This window comes from Lottia gigantea, assembly GCF_000327385.1.
Source record: "Lottia gigantea unplaced genomic scaffold LOTGIsca_90, whole genome shotgun sequence".
NCBI classification, from domain to species: Eukaryota; Metazoa; Mollusca; class Gastropoda; family Lottiidae; genus Lottia; species Lottia gigantea.
The window spans coordinates 828,829-841,661 of record NW_008710951.1 but is presented as its reverse complement, the minus strand read 5'-3'; the positions used below and the strand labels follow the sequence as shown (position 1 = coordinate 841,661).

Here is a 12,833-nt window from a genome sequence, read left to right as displayed (position 1 = left end):
CTTCGCCGACGGCGTTTAAGACGAATAAGGCCTTCTGTGATTCAGCGATTTTCAAATTGTTAGTTACATTTATTTCATGCATGTACATTTACTAGTAAATGATTTATTTCAATAGGAGTTTTAACAACTACTTGATATTGCTTATGACATGATCAATGAGATCCGTCTTTCCATTTTGACCTATTTTGACCTTTAGCTATTACAAACTACATCTTCATAATGTCAAGCTATTACAGACTTCATCTTCACAATGTCATGACCTATTTTGACCTTTCGTGACCTTTGACCTGGATTATCTCAAAGAATTGGGACTTACAGATAGTGCCGATTCACACTAATGGGCATTCGCCAATTTCTACATGATATCAATGAATTTGTACACATTTTGTAGTTAAATCCTCAATTTTTAACGTTTTTTGGGTTATTTCACCTTTCGTGACCTTTGACCTTGAATAACTCAAAAACGCCCCCTGACCTGACACTTTACCTCCCAGATTCGGATTCCTGAGGAAAAATGCCTCTAGAAAAGTTAACTCAGATTTTGCCCCCTCTCGGGTGACAATACCCCCCTTCTCCCTCTGGTCTATATGTAAAATGATAAAAATGCTACTAATGTTTCACCAATATGTTGTTTTGGATTTAGGGTTTCGTTTTGCGGTCCGGATCGTTGGTACTTGTTTTATTTACTTCAGAGTTTTATTACGGTATATATACAAACCATAGAAACACAGAAATCAGAGAATATATTTATTAGGAAGGGAATCACAGAACAAAAGGTTTGAAATTTAAGGACAAAAATAAATATTATATATAGAATTGAAATAAACATATCGACTGCGAAAACAAGTCAAATGTTTAACAAAATGTCTCAGAATTTCTCACATGGAGATAATTCTTTCATAGACCAGAGCATTTCATTGGTTGAATATTCCAATGACTTGAACATCTGTTAAAAAACAATTTCATTAGATCATCGATGGAGTCGCTCATGAAAAAAAAACTTCAATTTCTAGACCTCCATTATAAAAACGTATAATTTTTTTAATTGAGTACTCAGGTAAAGATATAAGGATCATTAAATATTAGCCCCACCCCATCCCTTCTACACCTAAATATAACAAACACAAAGATAAAATATAAAACAATCATAATTATTTCAAATAGGGTACCAACATTGAGACCACAGAAATCAAGACAACTGTTCCTATAGTAACGTCATTTCTGCTTGAACTATTCACTAAACCTGAAAAAGACGAGTTAATTTTAAAATTAATTGTGGCACTGTTTAATCTCAGGAAATTGTTTTTATTTAGTCACAAATTCCCCCGCATACAAATTGACGTCCGACTATTTTGGACACGAATAACCTTCCATATTTAATTTTAAACTAATAATGTTAATTTGGTATCTAGCTTTATAAACTAGGTAACCCTTTAAGAAAGTTCACATATCTAATAATGTTTTGTTTTGCTATATATATGCCAACTGACACCCCTTTTAGAGAGTCCAATAGCCATCAAAGGCTGGAATATAGGCAGATGTTTTGGAATAAAGGTGTTTGTTACATCATTATCGTTCGTATGTTTACATTACATAAACATCTAAGTAACATGAATACAATTGATTTTGTAGTTGTAGCACGTGCTGAGGGTGGGGCTAATATATCATTGATGATCTGTGTAGACAACTATAGTCACTCCCCTCTCTCTATACATTTACAAAGTAAATTTTTAAACGATTTATACAACGGCTACGCACCGCCCACCTGTTTATACAACGAAATGATAATGCTTGTTTAGTATTTTTATATAATTATATTGTAGAGAACCATATAAAAATATCAACTCAACATATCTTTTAAAACGTCATACTTATTGAAAATAGTTTTAATACCAATAAAAGGATACACAGGAGAACTATTCGTAGTAATAGGCCCGGTAGTGCTAGATGTACCATTGTTGGTAGTCGACACAGGAGAAGTAGATACGGTAGAGCTAGATGCACCAGTTTTGTAGCTACATAAAGCTAACACTAAAACAGAACAATTTTGAAATGAAATGAAATGAAATCGGGGGAGTATATTGCCGTCACCCATGTCGGTCCGATCGTCGGTCCGACGTCCACAATTGCTCGTAAACCCTCTACATGACAAAATTCCTGACAGATTTTGACGTAACTTGGTGTGAGTGTTTGTTATCACCCAGGATGAACCCTATTGAAAATCAGAAGAATCGAAAAATATTTAGTATGAGTTATTGCCCTTGTTCTTGAAAACGCGTTCAATTTTTAGCTCGTCAACACTCTAGAAGGCACAATAATTCTTGACGGATTTTAACGAAACTTGGTGTGAGTGTTTGATATCACCCAAGGATAAAGCCTATTGAAAAGAAGAAAAATCGAAAAATATTTAGTATGAGTTATTGCCCTTGTTCTTGAAAACTCGTTTAATTTTTAGCTCGTAAGGCACAATTCTTGACGGATTGTGATGAAACTTGGCCTGAGTGCTTGTTATCACCCAAGGATAAAACCTATTGAAAATCAGAAAAATCAAAAAACATTTAGTAGGAGTTACTGCCCTTGTTCTCGAGAACGCGTTCAATTTTCTTTAAAACGCATTCAATTTTCAGCTCGTAAACACCCTAGAAGGCTGAATTCTTGACGGAATTTGACGAAACTTGGCGTGAGTGTTTGATATCACCCAAGGATAAACCCTATTGAAAATCGGAAAAATCGTAAAATTTTTAGTATCAATTATTGCTGATGAGGGAGCTATTAACCTCGCTCTTGGAAACGCTTTCAAAGTTTAGCTCTTAAACACTAAAAGGCATGATTCTTGTCGGATTTTGATTTTTATTATTCATTACCGCGCTGAAGATTGAATTTTTGCCTTCTAGAATTTTCACGAACTATAACTCATACTCAGTATTATTCAGTATCGCCGTCAAGAGTTCAAAAGAAGTGTATGACTGATGGTTGAATATTTCATACTGGTGATTGTTACTGTACTGCTAAATACTTTCATTCAAAATCAAAGCTGCCTGTGGCCATATATTACCTTGCCTGGCAAGCTATCTTAAAGGAATTATGAGATTTTCATACATTTCTAAATTTCCAAAAAAAATGGGCCACCTGTCCTTTTAAATTGGTGAATGAATCAACAAAATTATGATGAAAAGATAAAATATAAGAATAATAAAACAAATTAATATATATTAATAATGTTATATTGAATAAAATGTATTAATTATTTTGTATCAAAATTCATAAAATATCTAACTTACCTAAAACCATAGAAGTAAAATAAATTTTAACACTCTGCATTTTCGTTGATTTTGCTGAACCCCACGATTGGAAAAAAAGTAAACGTGACTGTGCTCAAAGCTTTACCTGGGAGCTTATGGTCCAATTCGATTGCAGCGTGCAATTTAATGTGTTTTCTTACAACATAATTTATTGTAAAAGTTTAAAGGGACAAGTTCGGCATTTTGTTTTTACCAATTGTACTTTTGTCTTAGAAATGGGATTTTTTTTAGTCGAAGTGTTCATGGCTCACTGTCGAAACTTGAGCCTTCAAACCCATGTGATTTGTGTCTTCAATTTTATAACGAGTTGTCTTTTCTTGAAACTATGCCATATAGAAAATACGTATAAAAATAGAGAGTAAAATTCCTAGTTTGAGGTATTTTGTACGAATTACGCGATTTTCGTACATTTCTAGTACCTCTGAAGCCTATTTACACATATTAAAAACCCAAATTAACCCAGAAAATAGCGGATCTGTCCCTTTAAATTTATTTTTTTTAAGTAGGACAACATCCCTAGGTAACACACCTTGATAACTCTACTTCGAAGAAAATAAAAATTGCAATTATTACTATGTTGAATACACTGTTAAAATTCTAATCAGACTTCAAACTTAGTTGTCACCAAATAAGTGTTGATTCACACCAGCTGTATGGATGTTAATACCGGTGTTAATATATTGGTAATTGGATTATCAAATATTACGGTGTAAGATTTACACTGTAGAAGTGTAAATATGTACTAGAAATAGCGTTGATACGGACATTTGTTTTTTGAGTAAATGAAACGGAATTACAAAGGATGTCCATTTCATTTAGCAGCAATATATCTTATAATTTTGTCTTTGTAATGTCTAATTTCTGAACTGTGGCCAAATTACTTCCTTTTATAAAATACCCACAAACTACTTGTTGAAGAAAACAGATCACATAGTAGAAAAACACACTATAAATAATTATATAACGAGGCTCATAACGCAAACCTTGAAAAACCTCCTTCTCAAAACCCACTTACTCGAAACTAATCATATTTTACATCATTAGATTTGGAATTGATGAAGGAATTTGACTTTCACACATTAAAGAAAAAGGGCAGTTTTAAGCCCATTTGCTGTTTATTAAGTGTTTAATGGTAGTCACTCAAATGACGTCGCCATCTTATCAAGGATGACGTAATTTGCGTTCTGATAGATCCGATCTGTCAATTAAAGTATGACGTCGTAATTTAACCAACCAATCAAATTGTCGCCGGTAAAGACACGAGGTCAGTCTGCCGTCACTCCGACATCTTGTCCAACGTCAAATAAAACAAAGCTACGTCGAAGGGATTTTTGTGAATTTCTTAAATTAATTTTGATATGGTGAAGTGAGATGCATGGAGAACTTGTAATGCTGACCCGATATTCCACCACTCATTCCTGTTCTAATATCAACCTTTGTAGAAAACTACAAAATGCAGTTTTACTGAATTTTAAGCGTGTGGGAACAACGACAAAATGGCGTAAATTTATCCTACACGAAGCACTAGACTATCTTATTTGGTCTTGGGTAGAATGGAAATGATCATTGAATACAAATAGGTTGGTTCATAGGTGAGTGCATTTTAATTATTGCCTTAGTAAATTCGTAAACGAGGGCGAATAGGACCCTGAATTCCTCGAACTAAAAGATCCAGTGTCCTACTACACCGACTAGTACTAGTCTACACTACTACAGTACGTTAGCCTAGGCCAGGTATAGATAGTAGTGATGGGAAATCGGTTGAAAATCATAATCGATTATCGGTTGACATCGGTTTGACCGAACGACTAACCGATTAATAATCGGTTAACTAATAAATGGTGGAAACATTCATATCATTTAAACAGTTTTTAGGTCAGGGAATGCTCAAAATAGGTAGCTTCCTGGAGGGAGGTGCTTGACCCAGATACTTGACTGTAATATAACTGCTGTAATCCATCACTTTTACTCATAACACTCTTGGAAACCTTGTGCTTTGTAAGTGTACCGTAATTAACAATAAAGACATGTATAATTTTGATCATTCTATAACAAACTGGATAATTTGAGAAATTCTACTAATGATATTGGATGTTCAGACCATTTATAAAGGGGATAAGATTTTCAATAACGGTACTCTAGTACTGTACTGAAACGTCGTCTGCCATGTGTTACCCCACGAGCACCTGGCTGGATGTGACGCTAGTTAGAGAATGTTTCTATGAAATAAATCAAAGGAATAGCATGTGTTTTCATCATTGTTGTCTTTTTAATACCAAAAATACCTTTTTTAGAATGAAGATTGGTTGTTCATACATGGTTATTCTTTTAACTTGGCAGATGTCATATATATAGATTGGATTTGATGGGTGGCCCGTCTTCATTAAATTTTAGTATTTCCATACTTATGATTTTGTTTTGTCCCCTAGATGGGGACAAATGTGTTTTATGCCTTCTTCCATGTCGTCTACCATACCAATCTGGGAGCCGCGGTGGCTCAGTGAGTTAGAAGCTTGCTCGCTAACCTGAAGGTCCAAGTTTCAATCCCGGCATAGGTCGAGATAATACCTTCGGACTTGTCAACCCGGTTTCCCCCTGTCAGTGATGCAGGTACGGGGGGCTGACATGGAAAAAGCGTCTAGTCGTTCGGATGGGACAATAAACCGAGGCCCCGTGTGCTACAGGTTGTGCACGTTAAAGATTCCTCGACAGTTGGAAATCGAAAAAGAGCAGGCTAATGCCGCTGTCCTGGCAAAATTTCCCTCATTGCACCCTGCATGGCGTTGCCCGTCTTCATTAGCCCACATGATGCAGAAAAGTAGGACGTAAAACTCCATCCATTTCATTTCATTTACCATACCTGTCTGCGACTAGAGGTAGAGTGGCCTCCCTTGAGGTGCGTTCGTGTGAAAATAGCTTTGAAAGGTGTGTTTGAAAATGACTTTACCGATGATCGATTTTTCATGTTCTAAATCAATTGTCGCAATCGGTAGGACAAAATCGATCGAAAAATTATTTGCGACAACACAAATAGATAGTGACCGGTGTCATGGTTCCTCCGACGAAGAAACGAAACAGTAAATAAATCATTTTCAGATAGATGTTGAAAAATGACTTATTAATTGTTTCGTTTCTTCATACGTAATAAAAACATTCCAACTTTTTATTGCAGTCTGCGTGATAAAAACGTGCTTTTCAATTCGCGAATATCAAGACTCAAATGTCTTGTCGGAGTGTCGGTTACACCACTGTAATACATTTGATCATACGCGGTTTTACTATAGCACCTGACTTGTTAGATATTCTTTGTTAATAACCAATACTGTTTGGACTCATTTTGCAAGATAATTACAGACTTAATAATTACATGAATATATTTCTATCACACCGGAAGTAAACGATGCATGTAGAGCGAGAAACTAAGTCAATAGAAACGGAAGTAGACGTCAGTTGGTGTTCCAGTTAGTACAAGTAAACAGTTCTATGTTTTGATGTAAAAATGACGATGGTCTATAATAAATTCTTCAATCCATGACGATGGTCTATAACAGGTTTTTCCAGCAATGTCGATGGTCTATAATAAATTCTTCAATAAATGTAATATAAGATATAAAGATATAACTATTACTAAATATTAAATATTAGCAGCACCCTACCCCCTACCCCTAAATATAACAAACACAAAGATAAAATATAAAACAAAGAGAATTATTTCAAACAGGGTACCAACATTGAGACCACAGAAACCATGAAAAATGTTACTATAGTAACACCATTTCTACTTGAACTATTCACTGAATCTGAAAAAGACGAGTTAATTTTGAAACCATTTTTTTCTCGTGATTTTTTTGCAGCCATTGTTTTGCAAATGACTATTTTTTTTTTTGTCTACTTCTGGTCACGCTCCCCAGCCAAAACTACATATGTCACACATTATCTGGCATGATCGTCTGTCATAGTCCACATAGCTAATATTGTTAATGTGGCATTTAGCTTTTTCAACTCGGTACCCCTTGCAGAGAATCCACATAGCTAATATTGTTAATGTGGCATTAAGCTTTTTCAACTCGGTACACCTTGCAGAGTGTCCACATAGCTAATATTGTTAATGTGGTATTTAGGTTTATCAACTCGGTATCCCTTGCAGAGAGTCCACATAGCTAATAATGTTAATGTGGCATTTAGGTTTATCAACTCGGTCTCCCTTGCAGAGAGTCCACATAGCTAATATTGTTAATGTGGCATTTAGGTTTATCAACTCGGTATCCCTTGCAGAGTGTCCACATAGCTAATATTGTTAATGTGGCATTTAGCTTTTTCAACTCGGTACCCCTTGCAGAGTGTCCACATAGCTAATATTGTTAATGTGGTATTTAGGTTTATCAACTCGGTACCCCTTGCAGAGTGTCCACATAGCTAATATTGTTAATGTGGCATTTAGCTTTTTCAACTCGGTATCCCTTTCAGAGAGTCCACATAGCTAATATTGTTTATAAAGTATGTTTATATCTCTTACAAAAAATCATCAATCAATGTAAAATGTGCACTTAACACTCCTTTCAGATAGTTCACATCAAATATTTTTTCAAAAATACTTACCTAGATAATCTTTAAAAGGGCTTTCAAGTTTCATTTCAGTAAAGTCTTTTCTTTCAATTTTCAACTTAGCTAATAAATCGTTATAACCTGTAGCGCGGCCCAATTCCAATAAGAAGTCTTCATAGTTGCCTAGCATACTTATCAAAAATAGTTTTAATATCTTCTGGAAGCTCAATATCAGCTAATTTTACAGGAGTTTCTGTAGTGGTAGATGCAACTTCAGTGGTAGAGGTGCCATTCACACACAGAGCTGACACTAAAACAGAACAAGTTTTGAATTAAATTGGCCATGGATTAATAGATAAAAACAATTAGAATGATAAAACATCAAATTAAATCTAAAAACAAATTATTATCTTATATTATATTTTAATGAATTTATACAGTAATTATACAGAATTAAGTAAAATAAATAAAATAAAATATCTAACTTACCTAAAACCATAAGAGCAACACAAGTTATAATGTTCTGCATTTTCGTTGATTTTTCTGAACCCGACTTGGCGACTTGAAAAGATATCGTTATGTAAACGTGACTGTACTCAACGCTTTACCTGGGAGCTTATGGTCCAATTCGATTGCATTAATGTGTTTTCTAACAATCAAATTTATTTTAAAAGCTTACAGAACTATTTAAAGGCCATTTCTTTAGAGGTCCAACGCAACGCATAATTTATTTTTCATATCGTCCAAAATTCACGATTGATATCTTTCGCAAAAACTTTGAAGAGTCACTTTTTATTGGGGAATTCTATAAGAGTCAGAAGGTCTCGAGACAACAAAAAGCAAAATCGAATATATTGATTCTATGGCATTTAAAATCTCGTTTATTTCGGTTTTTCAATAAAAGACCTAAACAAAAGAATTTTTTGATGCTATTGTATACATTACTCACGTATTTTAAACAATTCATAACTATGATGTAAGCTTTTTTTTTTTAGAGTTCTACAGACAATATAGGGATTGTAAAGAGGTTTTTAAAACTTTTTATGTGTATGGAGGAAACATCAGGTGAGGGGTAAGGAGGGGGGGGGGGCCAGCATGGGTCAAAAATTGATGAGGTAATATACGCCCACTGGCAGCTTTGATTTTAAATAACTATTCTGCAGTACAGTAACAATCACCAGTATGATATATTCAACCTTCCGTCATATACTTCTTATGAACTTTTTGGGGACGAGACTGTATAATATTACCAAGTTTCGTAAAAATCCACCACGAAAAAACGGACAGACAAAGGACTATATAAATTAATGGGGCGTATAAAAATGGTCATTATTATTATGTTGAATACACTGTTAAAATTCTTAACAGACTTGAAACCTAAATTAGTCCAGGAGTATTAGGGTCAAAGGTGGAACAAATTGGCAACAAGCTGGTTTAATCAGTATTGGTGCATAAAACATTTCTAAAGTCCTGAAGAATCCAGCTTGAGCGTTTTGAGAAATTTAAGATGGCGTCTCAAAAGTACTAAGATCTCTTTTCATTGAACTGTTATTTAGTAACGGATTTGTTACAAAGAATCTTATTGGTCGAGAAGTAAACTCTCTACCGATCAAAATTAATGACGAGAATATGGGATTGTGCAAGTAACGTTAGAATATGGATTATATACTACCGGTGCCTAAGGAACATGGAGACCTACAGGAACTTTATTATGAATTTAATAGGACGTTACTTATCAGAAGTTGATTATACTGATACCAACCACGGGAAACCGGAAAGAAATTCTACGTGCTCCTTGAATCTTACACAGGCTGCTTTTTGACGTATTAGCATGACTATCTTCGCCATTAATGAAACTAGAACCTGGACCACAGGTTGTGCCCTTTAGTCCACTTATTGTTTAAACTTTGCCAGTGACTTTCTTCTTATGTCTTGTGTATTGTAAATTGGACTCAGTGTATTCAGTGAAACAACATTACAGCTTTATTCATCATGGATTTGTTGAATAGAAAACTAGATCATTGGAACTTTTAAAATGAGTTGGGTTATTGGATTTATTAACTCTAACAACCACCAATAATTCAATGAGGGCATTTTGCTTCTTCATGTGGAAGTGGAGCAGATCATTATGGTAGTGGCAAAATTATCAGAAAGGCAATTGTCATCCTTACCTTCTTAGTGGAAGGCGATCAAACTATATTTTAATTATGTCCATGAGGTTAATTATATCACTGACTACTTCACAAGAAATGTTTTATTTTATATTTCTATACAATTTCACATTACTATTTTACTCGTGCAGAAACAAAATATTGTTTAAATCTGTTCATTTGTGACACAAACCAATTTATCTCTGTCTCAATTCAAATCGTAAATATATTTACATGCAGGTATATCATTATCAGACTCGCTGCTGACGTGATGATGTAAAATCTAAATTGGCATATCCTTCATCTGGTGGTGGTCTTACTGTTAAAGGTGTGCTGTAAATTTCTTCTTTCTGATGCTTATTTCTAACCATACTAGAATATAATAAAATACAGCCTATACAGGAATTGAATTATAATTTCTATTTTTAAGCTTGGGTCTGTCGGTTTTAATACCAACTAACCAAGAAACAAGGAAAAGGTTGGGAGAATCAGAGGCCAAATATAATGTCAGAGGATGATAGCGAGTATTATATAAGCGAGAGATGATCCAATGCCAGGGGTAGATGTTCTAATACATACCAAATTATGACTATAATGAGTACTATTATTACAATAATACAACTAATCAATCCTCCTAACAATCCTACATCTGAAATATATAATATACAATATTCAGAGAGAAATCTATAACTGAAATATATAATTATACAATATTCAGAGAGAAATCTATAACTGAAATATATAATTATACAATATTCAGAGAGAAATCTATAACTGAAATATATAATTATACAATATTCAGAGAGAAATCTATAACTGAAATATATAATTATACAATATTCAGAGAGAAATCTATAACTGAAACATATAATTAAACAATATTCAGAGAGAGAAATCTATAACTGAAATATATAATTAAACAATATTCAGAGAGAAATCTATAACTGAAATATATAATTATACAATATTCAGAAAGAAATCTATAACTGAAATATATAATTATACAATATTCAGAAAGAAAGCTACAACTGAAATATATAATTATACAATATTCAGAGAGAGAAATCTATAACTGAAATATATAATTAAACAATATTCAGAGAGAAATCTATAACTGAAATATATAATTATACAATATTCAGAAAGAAATCTATAACTGAAATATATATTTATAAAATATTCAGAGAGAAATCTATAACTGAAATATATAATTATACAATATTCAGAAAGAAATCTATAACTGAAATATAAAATTATACAATATTCAGAGAAATCTATAACTGAAATATAAAATTATACAATATTCAGAGAGAAATCTATAACTGACATTTTGAAATACCGACATATTAAACTAAACAGTTACAGAATATATTGAAGAAAGCTATAAGTGAAATGGCCCAATCATTACTGCCTTAATACGCTACTGGGTAGCAGTCAGGTGGTCAAGAGAAATTAGGTTTCTTATACAGGTTAAGATGTTTTTCAATATACAGTCCCAACTGAAAACAAATGAAAACGATACCCTTTAAATATGAATATTTTGAACAAAAGAGGAAGCAAGAAACATATCTGTAGAAATAAAACTTGTGATAATAAACCTGTTAGTAATTCAGCTTTTTACCTAGATCACTCATATCTGTACTGTTATTAGTTTTATTATTCTGACAATTTGTAGTTCCTTTTGACGCTTTTTCAGTTGAAGATATTTCTACAGATGATGCTGTATTAGTACCAGTTGGTGCAGTATCTGACGGTTCTGTTACTATACTTGTAGCTGTTACTGGACTTGTAGTTGTTACTGGACTTGTAGTTGTTACTGGATTTGTAGTTGTTACTGTACTTGTACTAGTGGTTGTAACTTTACTAGTAGTCTGTGTACAGAGTTGTGGTGTAGAAACAGTTGGATTGTGACAAGTTAAATTCATATTACCTACAAAGTAATATATAAATATAGTCTGTAATAAAATGTGAATCATAATTTCAATCCAGATTCATTTTCAGTTGTAATGAAACATTTTAAAGTAAATATTGAATCTGGTGCTAAATATAACTTTTATAATTTGGATCGCGAGTATCAGTGAACCATGACAATATACTGAAACAAATTTCAGACCTAAAATAAAAATTATTTCAGTGTATTTAAAAAGTAAGTAAACTAGGTAACATATACTAGTATTTTTAATCACTGTTTACAATTTACACCTTAACATAGGTACGTATCAACTTGATTTTCGATGATACAATGATATTCAACGGGTTATTTGTTGATATGCGCATTTAAGACTTTAAATATAATCTTGTTTTAAAGTTAATAATAAAAAAAAACAATTGACATACCTGGGTAAGAATTAATTCTAATTCCAAATTCTAAATTATCATTTACAGAACAGTCATTTTCTTCTAGTTTTATCTTTAACTGGTTTGATCCACTGATAGTGTAGGAAATATCTGGAGACATATTGTTTTCAAAATAATTGGTAGAAGTTCCATTAGAAACAGATAACTTGTATTGTTGACCGCTAAAAGTGGAGATATTGAATATAACTTTAGTTAAACTTCCAGTTTCTGATATTATTTGACACCAGCAATTGGTAGAAGCAATCTTGAAGATTCTGTTTAGGAAAACAGAGTTCATGATCAGTGTCTTATTTTCACACATATCAACTGGAATTATAAGAAACAAATGACTGAAAATAATACAAATATCAAGTGAAATAAAATACTATTAATAAGCTTTTAGACGTTAGAATTATCAATATTTTCAGGAAAGAGTTGTTTTGCGGCGTACTTGTACCTTTAAGATTCTGAATAGTGCTCCAATTCGAGTCTTAAGACA

The 12,833-nt window shown here is 33.1% G+C and overlaps 1 protein-coding gene across 1 annotated transcript; it reads right to left on the bottom strand.

The window, feature by feature from the left end:
* Positions 1-10,248: 10,248 nt before the first annotated feature.
* On the bottom strand, positions 10,249-12,455 carry LOTGIDRAFT_169903 (hypothetical protein; the record flags this gene model as incomplete). Its single annotated transcript, XM_009068523.1, has 4 exons — positions 10,249-10,369; positions 10,577-10,646; positions 11,619-11,927; positions 12,335-12,455. 4 exons carry the CDS (start codon positions 12,453-12,455, stop codon positions 10,249-10,251), a joined length of 621 nt encoding a protein of 206 aa, XP_009066771.1.
* Positions 12,456-12,833: the final 378 nt, after the last annotated feature.